Raw genomic sequence first — 19190 nt, 5'->3', positions numbered from 1 at the left:
AATGTACAAACAGATTACTGAAGACAATGCATAAATGTTTGTGTTGTTCGAGTGAACTTATCCAATGGAACCCACCTCCCATCAACTGGCATCTTCATGGCAACACTATCAATTTGTGTAAAGCATGCTGCAAAGGGATTGACTCAACTTAATCCTATTGTTGTCCTGCTTTGTTTAATAAATACAAAAAGAAAGTGCTCCTGTCCTTTCACAATCCGAAGCATTATGTTCCACTGAAGGTTAATGGCTGGGAGTTTATTAATTCATCTTAACTGACTTATTGTTAGTGGCAACCCCTCAGACTATCAATTTGGGTTAGTCGTGCTTCTGTTCAGCGGGGACGAGGCAAGCAGTTTCTGCTGAACTCCTTAAAGTGGTGGCAGGGCAAAGAGCGATTTGCATATATGGCTGCTCTCCTTGTGCAATGACAGAAGTGGTTTAAAAAGTGTGTGAGAAATGCCAGTAGTGAATACATTCATAACTTTCCACCCTTCACATTATTTGGTTATAGTATCAGCATTATGCCACACTGCCTCCCCAGCATCTTGTGCCACCACCTTCAGAATGCATTGCATGAGCACCAATATTTGCTCGGTATCCATTTCCCCCTGTGGATTTTTCCTGGCACTACTCTTCCCCATTCCAACAATCCTTTTTCCTGCCTTTCACTCCAGACGCTCTTTCGGTTATTCTAATTCTGCTCCATTTTTAACGTTTAATGATTGTTAATGGCTAACGCCGAATACACTTTGTACTATTACCATTTTCACCAATCTCTTCTCTACCTATGCCTATCTTGAGCAAACCCCGTCACGACTCAAATCCTTTCCTCAGAACTTCTTCAATCACCCAACCCTTATACCTGCTTCATCCATGTCCTCCTTTTCTCCCACGGATTCACGTCCCCTTTATATCTCCTGCTCAGTCTTCCCCTATGATCTCTCGCTCCATAACCATTGCAGTGCCTCCCCAAATTTCTACAATCCTAAATTTCAGTGTCTTTAACTTCATCATTCGCCTCTCACCTGATTCATTTTGTAGAAGTCCAGTGAGGGCCGGTGCCACCTCACATCCTCCTCGTGGCGCCGCTTGGTCCCACACTTCCTGGTGTTTAGGTCACATGGCTGGGACTGGCTACGAGGCAAACAGTGCTGTCGGCGCACCAGCTCTGGGGTGCAGGATGGCGAGCTGCTGGCAGAGGGCAGAAATTGTCCAGTGTCTTTGAAAAGAACTGGCGAGAGAGAGAAGCGGCGCTGCAGAGAATAGCAATTTGGCCCCTCAGCACCATCAGAAAATGCCCCAATTGGAGAGAGTGTGCAGGACCCTGGCGACTCTCGACAGAAGGCCAGGCTGAAGAAAGGTGGACTGCAGGCTTGAATACATCGCAGAGAGGCACTGGAGTCATTGTGGAACCTGAGGCTGGAGGCCCGTGGGGTGGGGCTGTGAGCCTGCACAGTCAGCCCCCCGCCACCTCCACCGCTGTTGCACCGCCGCTTAACAGGAGTCCAGACTTTCGAACCAGTGGGCCGCCAGATAGGCCGCCAGCGAGATAGGTCCTCAGGCACGGATAAGGAGCGGCAGTGTCGCTTGCTGGGAGGAGCTGGTGGAGTGGATGCGTTGTCCGTGGCTGGAGTGCAAGAAGGTCCTCTTCGATGTGGAGAGTTCTCTCTGCTGAGGAGCGGAAGATGCAAACCCAGACTGGAGTGATGATGGTGTTGGACACTGTCCTGACATTCAGTCCTTGGACACTGACTCAGGAGTCCCCAAGAGCGATCCTCTGCAAGAGGAAAAGAAGGTGTGAAAATGACTGCCTGCAAATATCCCAAATCATTCATCCACAGAACAGCCCACCACTGCACAAAGACCAGCTATTAGGGGCACCTCAATTATCTGGTGACACACCAAGGGTTATCAGCCACAAATCTCACACCCAAACGTCTAACGTCACAGCAAACAATGCCTCTTACCACTTCCTGAAAACCTTCATACACTGGTCCATCTCATGTTTCACCAGTTAAAGATCTCAACCAAAGACTTTCTATAGGGCTCTTTAACTACCATGGGTGGCACTTCCTCATATCAAACACTTTGTTTGAGTAGGGTGATGCTACCAGTCAGGACCAAGCATACCACCACAAAAATCACCATTCCATGTAGACCCTAACCCTAGGTGAGATTTTACCAAAGAGAACCAAATCTAAACTGGCAACATAGCGCTTCAGAAATCTGTGTGTAAAGTGCAGCCATGGGTTCAAGTCTTGTCAGGGGCTGTCGCAGCCCCTCAACCTTTCAGGGTGGATTATTAGAGTACCATTGAGTTGGGTAATCGCATCTTTTACACCCAGGTTTAGAAACAAGAGAAATAAAGAAAAGTAATCAAACACGTGACATTACCAGTCTCTTACAAGGAGCATCTAACCAACCTTTTTATGAACCTCAGACACTCAAAACTGTGTGTGGGCAGTGATTCCAGGATGTGGTACCCCCAGCCACAGCATCTTCGGTACAATTATTGTAAACTTGTATTTTTCTTTTGTTCACAGGGGTCTATTAAGACCCTCTATCCAGGATCTGAAGATGGGTCAGAGGAATGTAGACAAAAAAGCTAGGAATCTTCCTCCCTTATCCACAGAGCCTCATAAGGATTCAGCATGGGTAGACATTGCTGCAAGATCCCTAGAGCGGACAATCATTACGGTTCTGTTTCGCATTAAACATTCAGGATTCTGTGGTCGTTACAGAAAGACCTAGAGCACCAGCCTAGGAAAACCATCTTTGGCTCCACAAATGTTTCCAGGGGGAAGTGATGGTGTGATCGATACATGGGCTATGGAGAGAAAACCAAGATTCTCTGCATGCATAGAAACTGATATGCATCACAGTGCAGTTTACACAGAATCCTGCGTAAAGAGCCTGAGCCACAAAAGCAATTCACACCAGATTCTGCTCACTGAAACTTAAGAGAAAAAATGGGTGTGCATTTAAACGGGCATCCTGCAGCATTGTACAATCAATTTTGCTGTTGATCACGGCTTCTTTGGGAAGATCCACCTGTAGAACCTAATCTAACCAACTGGAAACAGCTTATACACCTGTCACTTCAGGGCCACGTCTCAGCATGGAGACCCTTGCTGCGGTGGGGCAATGCTCCCCTGGGTATTCTAGCACAAAAAGGCACAAACTTATCGGGGATCAATACCTCACAGAGGGCATGCCAGCCCAAAGGACCCCTACGATGCAGTGTCAAAGTCAGCACATCAGGCCTCCACAACAAGGCACTTATACCAAACACTGCCATTGCCGACCCTAGTTAACTGCGTTAGAAAGGGCCCACACACCAGACCATGGGAATACCAAAAGGGTCCAATCCAATCCTCCCGTGATCCCATCACATAGGGCCAATGTTATTCCCTGAGGCACTTCTGCTTTCTAAATCCAGCATAGCTTTGATCCCCAAAGTCCATTTAGGGCAAGAGGAATGTGTGTAATGGGTATTTAATCCTACTGCAGACACCAGCAAAGACTTAACAAAAAGCCCAAATCCCTCTGCTTCTCAACACCAATGACCTCCCATCCACACCTCCCTTAACTCCTTCCTCAAACAATAAACACATGACCTAGTGGTGGTCTTCTCTCTCCAATAAGCCAGCATGCTGCCCCAACTGTGGTCTCTGCATGGCTAGTCCTCTTTCATAGCGTACCGTACGCACAGAGACTTGCTTCCCAAACCGGTATTCTTAGTTCCCATCAGACATTTGCAAGCACCCCTAGCATATACCGACATGCCCCACTCGTACTCTTCCCTTTGCATGCAATACACCCCTTGCTGTTCCCTGGCATGCTGCCACCTTACACAGACCCAAGATATACTGCTGCTGATGCCTTCTCAAGTAGTGGTTCAGTGCTCTCTCCAGGCATCGTATTTTCCCACTCAATTGCCCGTTTGTGCACACGGTGCACCTCCCCCAACACCCGTCCCATTTCTTTTTCATTAGCCACTCTGCTTGCTTTTCAACATCCCATATTCACCATCCAATACACCCTTTCCCACTGCCCCACATGGATGCAGCTGCCCTACAACCGTCTCACTCTGTGCTCCCAATACCACCTGCTCTCCCCCAGCATGCAAGACCACTCCTTGCTCTCACCCGACATGAAGTGAAAGGGGCTGCTGCAGCCTTCGAGGTCTGGATGATCTGGCAAAGGCTGAGGAGACAGAGGTGGTTGCATAGTTAGTTCTTTATTAGAGCCTTACTGGTGAATGAGTCTTAACAGGACTACCCAACTTAAAGTAAAAATGCAATTTGCGCGCTCTTGGTCTGGAACTGCATTAAAAACATGCAATTGAACAGTGCTTTTGGAATTCGAACATCAAGGGTTCGCACATGCATAATGTCCCCGATCGCACAGTGAACACCAAGAACATTTGGGGAAACAGTGTACGCCAAGTAAAGATACTTGATATTTTTATAGCGACGTACTGCCATTGTTATGCTTCAAAACGCTGTCGGGGTAAATGGCCCTTCGGCAGGCCTTCGCAAACATAAAAACATTGCATGCAATGAGTATTTCTAATTCCTAGCAACTGTTCAGTTATTAGCATAGTGAAATAGTGAAGTGGCATTATAATAGCCTTAATAGGAAGATGGTTCAGGAGTGGTGTGGATTGATAGGTCAGTGTGACATATGGACCACACCTTTTGTGGCACTCAGCCGTAGTTTAAGGGGTGCATCGCTAATGGTGGATCAGAACTCTAGACAGTTGCATTTGGGGTTAGACTCATTTAGATTAGTTGAATGATCCAATATACTTTCCGTAAAGAACACATACACAATAAATAACATGCAAACTGCATGCACATTTGTCAGATATGTGAAAGATCCATTCAATGAAAGTCCACATGTCAGGACATATTTGGCAACAACTAGCTATACTGGACATTCAAAGGCCAGTTAACTGGTGCTTGCCATATGTGCATTCAGTAGGATATATGCTAAGCAATGCAATAAAACCTTGTTTTAGTATGGCGCTTCATAACAGTAGTTTCTTGCTTGTAAGTGCTGTGCAAGTGAATATTCATTGTACCATTCTAAATGGGAATAGTTTAGTGAACGTTGGGACAAATGTATAGTCCAGTGTTTTGACAAGAAAAAAATTTAAATCAAAAGAGATGGGTGCTTCCCTTATGGGCAGGCAGACCTTTTATGAAGGACATTACTAGTCCGGTGATGGTATTTGGTAAAGCCATGCTGTGGATGTCTGAGGTATTCTCAAGAGTTCCATCTATGTTGTAGGAGATACAAGCCAGATTAACGTATTCAATGACCTTTTTTCTGCTTACGATAGCCAGTGGGTATTCTGGTAAAGAGGAACTCCCTGACCGAGGTACCAGTGCTGGGAAGTGGCTTTGTGCACTGTGTGCTTGGGGGACACAAAGGAAACATCTCCCCCGGCCAGAGCCATACCAGAAAGGCCTCAAGGTAGAAAAGAGAACGAGCGTTTCCCAGTATACTATGAACTGCTAAATAAGCCACCGGAATGCAGTATGAAAGATTTAGGAGGCAAGTAAAATGAAGAATTCCATGATAGCTAGGTCAAAAGAAGACATTCAATATTAAGGCCAATATTCTAGGAGCCCAACTGTCTATTGTAAGGCTGGTATGCAGAGGCTTCCTGGCACATGACTGAAGGCCATCCTGCACAGCTTAGGTTTATATTCAAAGAATGCCAAAAGGAGTAGGAGCCGGAGGTGGTGGGGGGCAGGGGACACACACACACACACACACACTGCCTGGGCCCCGAATGGCCAGGTTTTATATACTAGAAAGCTGGGCAAAACTAGAGTACAGGACGGTGGAATTTGGTCTGTAGGTCAAATGGGAGGAAGGCCCTGAACTGCGCTGCCTTGCGTCTTTGAGGCCTACTAGGAGTTTCACAGGAATGGTACTGGTGGTGTGGTAGGTTGGACTCCTCTTGGCCTGAGGCTGCACTCTTCAAAGAGAATCTGCATAATGCAGACTTGCATACCATTCTTAACTGAGCTACATTTCTCTCATACTGCTAATAAAGGGCACCAAGGTAATCTTAGTTCAGGAAAAGGGCCCTGTTAATGTGGTTTTTGTACAATCCCCAGTCTATTGGAGGTATCTACAACCACTGACCTAACCTGACAAGAAAGGGAAGAAAAACATCTCTTAAAGACAGGTCAACAAATAGAGAGCGACATGGCTTAACTCTCAGATCGGTGTAGCAGGCTTACACAAGTGTACAATGAATCCACACATTCATATTTAGTAAATACACCACACTGAAAGAACACATTATGTTACACAGTAAATAAAATACCCAGTATATGTGTAAAAACAGGAATGTCGTTGACTCCTCCTCACTCCCCCAATACTTTAATGTGGATCCACTATCACCTGACCAGCACATAGTAAGTGTCCTAAAGACAAACCCCCTCGTTATATATTGTGGGCCCTATACCTAGTGGTGAGCATATAACAAATATTGGCAAGGTATGGTAAGCATACAACAAATAAGAAACGCGTTACTTACCTGTACCTCTTGTTTTACAGCATGGGTCTTGCATGGATTCACATGCTCATGAATATTCCCCGTCAGGCTGTGAATCCTCGTTCAAAATTAAAGCAGTTTAGCGTTAAGCTAAAAACTGCTCGCCACTTGTTAGGACTGATTTTCTATACTCTGGCCTAGTGGACAGATGTATAGAAGGGAAACTTAGTTTAGTGACAGGGACAACTCTGGGAGCTGTAGCCAAACAAGTTCAAGGTAGTTGGATGAGTGGTCTAGGCTAAGTCTCAGGTGGCGGTAAGCTTGTAAGGGGTCCCAAATGAGCACACACAGTGAAAAGTCAGGGAACACACTTAGACAATTAGTTAAAAATATAATTATTTATGGCCATATAAAACTGAAAAGTTATTAGCATGTAATATCACAACAATAAACAAAAGATACATATATACAGTCAATGGAGCAGGGCAAAATACATTACCAACCCCAGAAAAGGAAGGTAAGTATTAGTATGCAGCACTACAGGTCCACAGAGAAACAACACTAACTTTTGAAGTGCATCCCTAAAATGTATGAGGTCTTGTGCCCAAAAGATTCGCCACATTTCTACAGTTTTGTGAAACAGGAAAAAAAAATAAAAATAGTGTAGGGTTTCTGGCGTCCAACGTAGAGTTACAAGTGGTAGAAGACAAGTTATTCTAACTGACAAAAGTGTCCAACTTTCAGAGTGCGTGCGTAAGCAATGGCAAAGCCAAAATTTTGTTAAAGTTTCTAAAAGTTAGCAAACATTTAAAAAGGGAGTAAGGGTTCAGGTAAGTATTTACAACTCGCCCCCCCGTACTGTGATTCTTCTTGGGACTTGGCAGGTCTTCTGAACAGGGCCTAAGGTTGCTTTTCCACCATTCAGCTCAGGTCACCGATGCCATGGGGTTGTAGGTTTGAGCACTTCTCCGGTCGGCCACAAATGCTGGTGCAAGGTCTTTAGGTTGGAGAATGCAGAGGAACTCGATGCAGGGCCCCTCAGCACAGTATTGGGTGCAGGAAAGCTGTTTGTTTCGGACAACTGCCACCAATGCACAGGGATACAGACTTTGCCTCCTTATCTTGGGGTCCCTGTATGCTGGAAGCACGAAATTTGCCAGAGGACAGGCAACGCCTATCCAAACATCCGGTGAGTCGCCCTCGACTGAGGCCTTCGAGGGACATCGACCAGACGCCATTGATGCAGGACACCCTCTGCTGAAAAAGTTTCCAAAGTGCACAGCTGTGGACATTACATGTCAAAGATGTGGAATACGTTGGAGGACACAATCCATTCGAAGAACAAGTTACTTACCAATTGGTAACGCTCTTTCGATTGAATGTTCATCCAACACATTCCACATCTTTGACATGTAATGTATACAGCTGTGCACTTCAGAAATGTTTTCGGCAGAGGGCGTCCTGCGTCGGGTCGATGTCCCTCAAAGGCCTCCATCGAGGGCGACATCACCGGAAGTTATAAATCGGACGCACGGCGCCCGTAGCCTCAGTTTATGTTTTTCCCTCAGAACGTGTGGCACCAATCCAATGCCTGCAGGACTGCACATAGCCTTGCGGAAACGTATGCTGCGGAAACGTACGCTGCAATTGCATAAGAAATTCTCGAGAGGTGGAGGCTCAGAGGGCGATGTGGAATACGTTGGGAGGAACATCCAATTGAAAGAACGTTACCAGATGGTTAAGTAGCTTGTTTTTCGAATGGATTGGGTCCTCCAATGTATTCCACATAATTGACAGACTCCCAAAGCAGTACCAGAAAAATGGAGGAGGGAAAAGAATTTAGAATATCCAATCAGATGGCAGAATAAAGAACCGCCTTAACAAAGACGGTATCTTGACCATGGACCGTATCCAGGGAGTAATGTTTAACAAAGGTGTGGGTAGAAGCCGATGTGGCTGCTTCACAAATATTCCTAGTAGGAACTTCCCGCTGGAGGACGGTGGAAGTAGCCACGCCCCTAGTGGAATGAGCTTGCAACCCTTCAGGAGGGTCCTTACTCACCAATCGGTAACACTCAGTAATGGTGAGGATAATCCACCTGGACAAGGTCTGTTTGGCAACAGCCTGGGCCAAACGGTGTCCAGCATATTCCCACAAAGAGTTGATTGTCCACTCTGACCCTGGACATCCTAGACAAACGCTCACAGCTCTCCTAGGATCCAACCTATGTAGACGCTCCTCTTCCTTGCCAGGATGAGGAGGATAGAAAGAAGGAAGAACCACTTTCTGACTCAAATGAAATTCAGAGACTACCTTGGGTAGAAAGGAAGGACGTACCCTTAGTACCCACCTTGTCCTTGTGGAACACAGTATAGGGCGGCTTAGATTAAAGTGCCTGCAATTCACTCACTCTGCGAGCGGAAGTAAACGCAAACAAGAACACTGTCTTGAAGGACAACAATCTCAAATGACAAGAGTGCAAAGGTTCAAATAGAACACCCCTTAGAAATTTCAAAACCAGATTCAAATCCCAAACCGGCACCTGGAAAGGGGACAGCGGGAACAGTCAGTCCTTTAAGAAATTGAGAAATCAAAGGAATCTTAAAGTAAGAACATTCTTCAGACGAGTGCCGCCAGGTAACCTTTAAATGGTACCTACACGAAGGCCCCTGTGGGCCAAAGAAAGTAAGAAAGACACAACCATAGGAATGGAACACTGAAAAGGATCAACATTTTGTCTTCTGCACCAGTCGCAAAACCTACGCCAACGGTACAGGGATTTTGTTGCTGGCCTTCTGGCCGAAAGCAGCACCTCCATCACATCATCCGGGAGGTCGCAATCCTTATATCTCAACCTTTCAGAAACCAAGCGTGAAGGTTGAGAGTCCTGACTTCCGGAAGATGAAATTGACGCCCCCTCTCACAAGAGCAGATCCCCCTCGGTAGGGAAGACGGCGTGGAGGGCAGATGGACATTTTTAGAAGGTCTGGGTACCACGCTCTCCTGGCCCAATCTGGAGCAAGGAGGATCATGTGGGACCCGAACCTCCGTAGCCTCCTCAACACTTGAGGAATGATGGGGACTGGAGGAAACTCGTACAGCAGTGGGAATGACCAATCCACTACGAATGAGTTTCCTAAGGCTTTTCTTGGAGGAAATTCCCTTGAGCAGAATCTCTCACACTTCCGGTTGGCACTGGTGGCAAAGAGATCCACTTGTAAGGTTACCCGAAGGGTGAAGATCTCCAGAAGGACTTTCTGAGCCAACTCCCACTCGCGAGATCGTGCTCTGCCTGTTCAGAGCGTCCACCGCCGTATTTTCATCTCCGGCCAGATGACCTGCTGAGAGCGAAATTTGCTGCTGGATGGCCCAGAACCAGAGCTGCATTGCCTCTCTGCACAACGGGAGTGACCCTACTGCACAACGGGAGTGACCCTACCCACCCTTTTTGTTGGGGTAATGCATGGCCACTGTGTTGTCCATCATGATCAGGGCACTCTTCCCCCGCACAGACGGCAGAAAAGCCTTCAGGGCCAGCCTGATGGCCCTCAGCTCTAACAGGTTGATGTGGAGTTTGGACTCCAACGAAGACTAACGACCGCTGGCGGTCAAGGCGTTGGCATGAGCGCCCCATCCTGTGAGGGAAGCAGCCGTGGCAAAATGGCTCCCCCTTCATCAGGTTCCCTTCATTGACCCACTACAGAAAATCCTGGGAGACCGAGATTGGAATCTGAACGGGATCCGACATCTTGCCTGAGAACTGGTACCACTGCATCTTGAGGACCCATTGCAGGGATCTCATCCAAAACCTTAAGAATTTGAAAGCCGGGAGACTCTGGGCAGGTTGAAACTTGTCCACCATCTGCACAATGCGATGAGCCCTCATCATGGGAGGCGAACACTTCCAAGGACGTGTCGGACACAGCCCCGATGTACTGGAGCTGTTCGAAAGGTGTCGGATGCGACTTCTTGAAATTGAGGGAGAAGTCCAGCCTGTGGAGGGAGCGGCAGGTGAGACTAAGGTGAGCCAATGCCTGCTCGGGAGAGCGCGCACGCATCAGCCAGTCGTCCAGGTAGGGGTAGAGGTGAATCCCCCACCCGCTTGCCTGAGATACGCTGCCACCACCACCACCATCAGCTTGGTGAAGACTCTCGGGGCTGAGGTCAATCCGAATGGCAGGACCCGAAACTGAAAGCGCGAGTCGCCAGCCACAAACCTCAGGTACATTCTGTGCTTGGGATGAATCGGCACATGAAAGTAAGCATCCTGTAGGTCCAGAGACACCAACCAATCCTGAAGTTGAAGGGCCTGGAGGACTTGAGAAAGAATAACCCATCTTGAACTTGTCCTTGATAAGTTTGTTCAACCAATGCAAGTCCATAATGGGTCTCAATCCCCAGTCTTTCTTTGGGATCAACAAATAAGGGGAATACCATCCCTTGTTCCTCTCAGCTACAGGCACAAGTTCTATGGTGCCTTTCTCTAGCACGGTCAAGATCACCTGCACAAGTAGCGAATCCGGAAGCTTCAAAGAGACATTCCCCGGTGGATTGTCGTGAGGCCGCTTTAGTAAGGGAAGGCAGTAGCCGTGGGCTATGGTATCCAGAACCCACGGATCCGAAGTAATGGCTTGCCACTCTTCGAGATGCTGAGACAGTCTGCCCCCCAACCGGCGAACTATGGGACATGGCTTCATGACTGTTTGAGTGGCTGTGGCAGCGCCTGAAGGCAAAGAGGCAGCTGGCTGAGCAGCTTTGACACCTCTATTTCTCAGACCACCATGGGTACTCTTACGCTGGCCCCTTCAACTGGCGGCCCCTCTCGTTCTACCAAAGGAGGAGTATTAACGAAAGGAAACTCCCTTCCACTGCTGTTCCCCTAAGACGAAAAGGCAGAGGTTGACACAGATGCGGTTAAAGGCATGATCCGGTAAAAATTTTTATTGTCCCTATGGGTCGGCCATGTTTTTTTAAGGCTAAGTGGCTCGATTTTAGAAAAATTTCCTATGGACCTTACCCGAGTTTTCGTCCATTAAACGCACGCGAAAACAGGCACCTGGGCGCTGCCATTTTGTGATAATCCTATCATTTTCCCCATCGCCCTGGCTGACCTGCTTTTGCGGCACTAAATCAAATCCCCCGCCCCCGAGCATGTCATCAGCAGACGCGTACCGCCCATTTCCCAACGCCAAAGCACGTCTCGTGTCAACAATCGCTGCGCCTCAGCTAATGACGTGTCGCCATGGAAATGGCAGGACGCCTCTTTCCTCAATAAGTATAAACAGACCGTTTCACAACACAAAGCAGCAGATTTTCGATTCCATTCCTCTCTCTGTGTTACTTTGAGTATTCTGTGACCCGTTTCTGTGCTCTGGTCAGCTACCTTCGCCGCTTGTAGCCCGTGTGAACACCTGTACCATCTCTATAAATTATTGTACTTTGTTTACCACACAATGGCTACAATAATGCCCTACATGTACGAGCCCGAGTATACCGAGGAGGAACTACTGCAAAGGGAAGCACGCGAAAACGATGGGGATTCGGACAACAGTTGGGAGGACGATTCAACAGATGAAGGGCCTGGGCCTAGTCGCATGGACAGCGTCTCCACCTGGTGCACATGCAATTGGTGCGAGCTAATGCCAACCGAGGACGAGAACTGCTGCTGCCGAGAAAACTCGGGATGCCTGGCCTACATTTCGGAAGGCGAGCCACGACCGCAATGCATCACCGAGCTGCCAGACTTCAGGGCAGCCTGCCTCACACGGGCCGTTTTGAGAATAATGATGGTGCTTATGCACAAACTTCGCGCAACTGTTCGTCCTCGTAATCTGAGTAACGAGTAAGTATACTCTGCTTGTCATGCCACTCCTATTTCATGGTCTTCTACTATATCCAAAATTATATATTCATCTCATAGTAACGCATGAAAGTTGTTCAATAGTGTGCATTGTCTAGATAGCATTTGTCCGTGCTGAATGCCATTAGTTACAAGAATTGTCATCGACAACAAACGCTTATTAACCTCCACAGTGCCAAGGACGAGATAGCTCGTCCTTGGCACTGAAGGGGTTAATTAAGGAGAAAATGTTAGAAAGTATTGAGTGTTGCAATACCGAAATCACCAAAAAGGGCTTGGCACTGGGGGGGTAAAAACTTATCTTGGTCATTTAAAAACAGTTTGTTTCATTCCTTTTCACAGGTGGTACAGGCTGGTGGCCTATCGTTCCTTTACATGGTGGCTCCACGGGAGGCTTGGACACCGCGTTCGAAGAGTGATACCCGCCTGTGCCGTTCGTGCCATAAGAGAAACGTTCCCGAGTGAGTGACAGCGATCAGTACAGGGGATTTTCTCTCGCTGTGCTGCAACCTGACCTGTATAATCTTTAAATTCTTGTATTTTTGTGTCATGAAAATAAGTTACAAAATAAAACACCACATATATTTTAACAACGGTTGTTTCGATTTTTTAAATGAATCAAGTGCGTCTCCATTCAAGGATGGACGTCAGACATCTGTGCGCCGAATTGGTGAAGGTTATGGTCGCTGTGAAGCATGGTGGTCACTATATCTAAGCTAAAATAAAATATTCTCGATAATGCATGCACTAAATAACACTTGTTCAAAGTCTTTCAGTAGGTTATGTCTCTATAAAAGCCACACATATATCTATAATATCAATTAACATTGGATTGTACAGGCCTTAGGTCAAGGGTCTTGACCACTATAATACACTGGTTGAAGTGTGGGTCTGTGCTCACAAGAATCTCCGGTATGTGGCATTTGTTATTGATAGGCAACGATATACTGCAGTAGAGGGCAAGGGGTCTCCATTCAGCAGTCTTCCTGTGCCTTATCTGCACGCCCCAGGCCTCTCCATCCCACCCACCCTCTATCAAAGGAGGTGCGCCAGTGGATGCACGCTGTCAGGGGCGCGAAAGGCAAAGGTGCTAAACTACATGTACACTTGAAAAGGTATCCCACGCCAAGGGGCCATCGGTCACATGGCCTCCTCAGACACCGTGTCTCCATGCAGGCCTCCCCTTCAAGCAGGCCGCCCCCCTAATACCACGACATACATATGTCATTCATTCACAAACACAGCCCAGTTTCTAATACTTTAAAAACCACTCGATATGTCTCATGAGAACATCTTTGTGCTTTGCAAGTCAACTCCTGAACGTGCTACCTGGGAACCACTGAGATCTATGCTAATCTGCTCGTCGTCGTGCTATCCGTGAACTTATGTGACCGCTTCGAGCATACCCATCAGTGCGCTACCTGTGGCCATCCACCTATTTTCCCGCAACATACTGCTCTGCTTGCTGAATCCAACAGTTTGTTGGTCAAGGTAAGGCCATGTAGCCTGGTCATATTACGCAGATTTTTAAATTTCTATCTATTTGCGAGTAGAGTACCCAATAGTGCTATGTTCATTGGTCTCATTGCTATTGACTTGAATTTCCATTGCTATGCTATCAATAGATCTATTTATTTTCATCTGTGTCAATTGTCATCGAATTGCATCCTTCGGGGGTCCAGTCTATAATGTAAGCATGTTTCCTTCTCGTGCAAGACAGAACATCCAAGGGACGAGTCATATGTTCAGAGTTTAGTATAGAGTTTTGCATCAAATCTTTATTTATGAATATTGTATAATAATGTCGATATTTACTTTTCAGATTTGTCAACAATGCCTGCCTGTTCGATTAGCGGTTCGAAGACCCATGCAAAATCTGAAGGCACTACAATGCATGTGTTCCCGAAAACTGTTGATCAAATCAGAGAATGGGTCAGACATTGCGGATATCCACTGGATGAGCTGGAAAGTAGAGTCCAACAAGTCTTACAGGACAAGAGGGGTGATCGATACCACATCTGCAGCCTGCACTTTTCCTCAGACATGTACGCCACATCTTGGGTAACAAAGAAGAATAAACAGCGAACGACACGGAAATTGCTCGCAAACGCTATTCCCACTCTATTCGTCCACATTCCGCATCTGATGAGTCAAGTGTCCGGATTTAGCTTTAGGCCTTGCGGCAGTGTGTAGGTAGCCTAATGGATTAATTGATATTTTAGGTGTTGTATCCCTTGTAATACTTTCGATATGGATATGAGTATAGCTTTTTGAATAATGACATTTTTCAATAAATTCTTTTTCGATTTCATAACCCACAAACAAAATGTATATATATGGGAACAGGGAACTGCGCTATATTGCGCATTTTTCAAGTATTCTGTCGCCTTACATGGCTATTTTTAATATTGGCATTTCATTATCAATCAATAATTTACCTTTACAACTTCTTGACTCTCCCTTCAATCTGACGCAAGAACATTCTACATCCTTGACGTGCTCGCAGTTTTCAACCACTTCTAGCACGTATCAGGTAATCTTGCTACGCTACTCCGCTACAGACTTGTTTTATGCGTGTCAAGTAATAGTTTTATTCTATCGTGTAACAATTTTTTCGAATGTTTGGTTAGTGCTTTCCAATTGATATACACCTTAGTTACCGTCCACTGGTGTTTGTTTTCAGTTATAATTAGTGTTATCCATGCTAATGCAAGTACTGTCTTTCAGGGAGATGCTGAACCGTCCGCCACATCTACAACATTTCTAGATGTTCCTTACCAGCAGGAGGTATGGATAGCGTCATCATCAGAGCTGTAATACTTGTCGTTTGATTGTTCTACGCAATGTTTCATTCGTGGTTAGCCATTGATATGTACCAGTGCTGTCGACCCCAAGTGTGTGTTATGTTTTCAATATTGTAATCCTTACTAATGCGAGTACTATGTTTCAGGCAGTTGATGGAGCGTCAACCCCTGCACTTGATGCAGAGCCTGACATTCAAGTAATTCCAGGGGCAGTGGAAGCGGGACCTTGCGTATACGAATCGGCGCAACAGCTTTCGGAAGTGCGCACATTTGCAACATCCATAGATATTCTTCAGCAGCACGAGGTATGGATACTGACAGCTCCATCATGCGTGATCGTATAACGTGAATACATTTGCTAGACTTTCTTCCCTATTAACGCAAGTGCTGTGTTTCAGGGAGACGACGGAGCTTCCACTACAATCACAACATCCCATTTAGATGCAGATGTAAAGGAATCGGTGAGATCAGTCGTTGAAATCTGCATATTTTGAGTTTCCTTTATTGTTTTATACAATGCATCATTTGTGGTTATCTCTTTATATGTACCTGTGCCGTCGACGCCAAGTGTGTGTTATGTTGCAAATATTGAAAACCATACTAATGCAAGTACTGTGTTTCAGGGAGATGCTGATGCCTCCGCTCCAATACAACCATTCATGGCAGTCCATGCGGAGCCAGAGGTATGGATACTGACAGTTCCATCGAACTACATCATCACTGGTCGAATACTTGTCGTTTGATTGTTCCAAACAATGTTTAAATCGTGTTTGGCTATTGAGATGTACCTGTGTGTTCGTCCTCACGTGTGTTTTATGCTAACAATATTTTGATACATAGTAATGAAAGTACTATGTTTCAGGGAGTCGATGGAGCCTCATTCCGTGCTGTCTATGCGGATACGGAAAATATAGTAGTTGCAGCGCAAGAGGAAGGGAGGACATGCGGAAACGAATTGGAGCTACAGCGTGCAGATGTTGAAGGTCGAGTCAAAAAAGTTGCAAAGAAAAGAAACCAAAAAAAGGTTAGTCACAAACAGTTCATAACTTTTCAAAAATGTTTGTGCTGGGGACTATTTTGTTTTTTTTCCAGTCAATTGGACTACACTTTATCTTGTGTTTAAACTGAACATCCCTTTTCCAATCTCTCCTCTAGTTACCCATGGGTGTCAGAACTATACATACACAGACAGTGAAGTGAATGAGAGATGTTGCTTGCCAGACCATGTACACTATGGAGGAACTATTCATTGAGGCGCAACGTGTTCAGGCTCGAAATGCTCCTGTCCAATGGCCAGAAACTGAATTTGCTGAGTTTGGAGAATACAGCAAAGTTGCATTGGACCATTGCTACAGTGAGACCGCATATTGAAGATCAATTCACACAATCTACACCCGCCAAAAAATTGCCACCCAAAAACCTGTCGACATTGTTGTGTTCTCCCATTAATGCTGAATTAACAGATGTTGAAATGACTGAGAATGAACCAGCAGCATCCATCGACGCATCAGAACTTGATATCAGCGATATTACTTTCCAATGTGTTGAAATCTCCACAACGTCACAGGCCGAAACAACGTTGACGCCGGATGACAATCTAATGAAAGAGAGCAAATACATTGTTTTTGACAGTTGTTTGATGGATATTATAAGTATGCTGAAATGTGGGCATTCCGTTAGAGGGAAAGTATGTGGGAAGCCATTGAATAATGTGACTCGTCAAATAAAAGGCAGTAACGTCAAAATAAAGGCCGCCTGTAGATTAAATCATATGTTCTCATGGTCTGCACAACCGATGCTGGGGAAAATGCCAGCAGGCAATCTACTGTGTGCAGCTGCATCACTTTTTAGTGGCTCCAGTTTTAGAAAGTTAGAGGCGTTCTTTCAGTTTGTGGGACTTAATTTCATTTCTAAAACGCAGTACTACAAATACCAACATGATTATCTGTTTCCGGCCATTAGTGATGCTTGGAAAATTGAACAATTGTCTCTAGCAAGTACATTCGAAGGGAAACGATTTAGGCTAGCCGGCGATGGACAGTGCGACAGCCCTGGATTTTCTGCCAAGTACTGCACCTACCACTTTCAGGACATGGATAGTAAGAAAATTGTGAGTTTGTTGGTCGTGCAGGTGTCACAATGTACATCCTCAGTGGCCATGGAGAAACTAGGATTTATAAAATCAGTGCAAGATCTACAATCAAGGGGAATGGACATCGAACTCATAGCCACGGACAGACACGTTTCAATCGCCAAGACAATGAGAGAGCAGTTCCCAAATATTAATCATCAATTTGACGTATGGCATCTTGCTAAATCAATCAGTAAGAAAATCTCGGCTGCAGGAAAAAAGAAAGGTTTTGAAAGTATTTTGCAGTGGTCCCAGTCTATCACAAACCATCTTTGGTGGAGCTCAAAAACTTGTGAAGGGTCAGTGGAAATACTACTTGAAAAATGGCGGTCACTGATGCACCACTGTACCAACGTTCACCGCTGGTCAGAAAACCAACATTTCAACCAATGTGAACATGGGCCATTGTCCCCAGAGGAGGCAAGGAAGAAGAAGTGGTTGATTCCATCTTCACCGACACACAAAGCCAGTGAGAAGATTGTTTTCGTCAAAACTATCAAAAGATTTGAGAGGACTGACAGAATTCTGTCACACAGGAGGTTTGGAGGTGTTCCACAATATGTGCCTCAAGTACAGACCAAAGCGCTTGCATTTTAGCTATCGGGGCATGAAACATCGCACTCTACTAGCGGTCTTGGCCCATAACAGCAATGTCGGACGTGAACAATCTAGGACTAGGGGTAAAGTAAGGATGCCTCGCTACAATAAGCGCTTTTCAAAACGAACGAAGCAATGGGTGATCCAACCAGTCTATGATGGAATTTTGGACGTTTCTGTGCAGAGCAGTGATGCGTTGCCACCGAACATTGCAACTGTGCCATGTCCACCCAAAGGGGAGCTGGTTGTGAGGTACAAATCCCGGTTTAAATAATTGCAACACGGTTGTCTTTTTGTAAATACATGTTATTGTACAGTGTACCTGGAACCCTAACCCCTACCTTCACCATCATGGGTGGCGAAATTTCTGGGTGTCATCTTTGAATTCTCTCTATTCACCTCATATATGTGTATGTATATATTTTTCTCATGTCTCATCTCATGTAAATGTAAATGCTGCGCACTGTTGCTCACTGTTATTGGAGGGGAGGCTTGCGTATTGCAAACAATAAAACAAACAAACAATAAATCTCATTTTTAACTGAACTCCTCTGGTACTTTATACTTTCCCTGACCTTCATCCAAAAATTAAATGTCTCCATAGTTATGATTCTTTGGGGCTGCAAAGCTCGCAGACAACATGGACAAAATTGGGGGCCTTAGAACGCGCCAAGCGGGCCGTGGCATTTGGGAGAGAAGCCAGTTCGCATTTTCACATTGAGGCGCACTACATAGATGGATTCGAAACTTCAAGTTCTCACAGATGCCTTTACTACGGGATGTTGCAAATAAAGAATGCGAAGGACAGTGGCTTTGATTTTCAGCTCGCGGTAAGAAGAGGCCCACAAGTCGCACTGGAAGTATAAGGTTGTATTGTTTTTTGACCTTGAGACAGGGACCATGCCGAAAGAACTTCATTTGAAGGGGGTGTGCAATAACGTAAGAGACGATGAGGCAGAAAATTCTGAAACTAGACCGAGTTTCATGTTAGTTCAGTATACGAAAAATCGTTGTCAAGAGCACAGTCGGATTTACATACTGCATTACGCAGAGACACAATGGAAATTTCAAATATAATGTGAGTAAATCTTTAGACGCTTTTATACCGGAATGAAGAAGAATTAATGAATGGATGCATGAATAAATAAATGAATGAATGAAGAGCTAGGAAAAGAAAGGGAAACGTGTTCGTAGTGGGCACATGGGCATGCAGGTCCACAGGTCTGAACTATCTCGTTCCTTGGCCCAGCCACTCTTCCCTGCACTGCCTACCTGCACTA

General features: G+C 45.7%; 1 protein-coding gene across 4 annotated transcripts in view; it reads right to left on the bottom strand.

Annotated features, from left to right (window-relative positions):
- FAM53C (family with sequence similarity 53 member C) overlaps positions 1-19190 on the bottom strand; it is a 277153-nt gene that overhangs the window by 146541 nt on the left and 111422 nt on the right. For 3 of the 4 annotated variants that reach the window (XM_069651576.1, XM_069651578.1, XM_069651577.1), the window contains 2 exons: positions 4149-4206; positions 1026-1777 (listed from right to left, as the gene is read on the bottom strand). In XM_069651576.1, the coding sequence (XP_069507677.1) occupies positions 1026-1777; positions 4149-4206 (810 nt within the window). The remainder of the gene's footprint in view (positions 1-1025; positions 1778-4148; positions 4207-19190) is intronic. The other variant, XM_069651579.1, reaches the window with a different exon arrangement.

The sequence above is a fragment of the Ambystoma mexicanum genome, chromosome 3p (genome assembly GCF_040938575.1).
Source record: "Ambystoma mexicanum isolate Mex_15411 chromosome 3p, UKY_AmexF1_1, whole genome shotgun sequence".
In the NCBI taxonomy this organism is placed as follows: domain Eukaryota; kingdom Metazoa; phylum Chordata; class Amphibia; order Caudata; family Ambystomatidae; genus Ambystoma; species Ambystoma mexicanum.
Note: the sequence above shows the minus strand (reverse complement) of the source record. Positions and strands in the feature narration are given on the sequence as shown.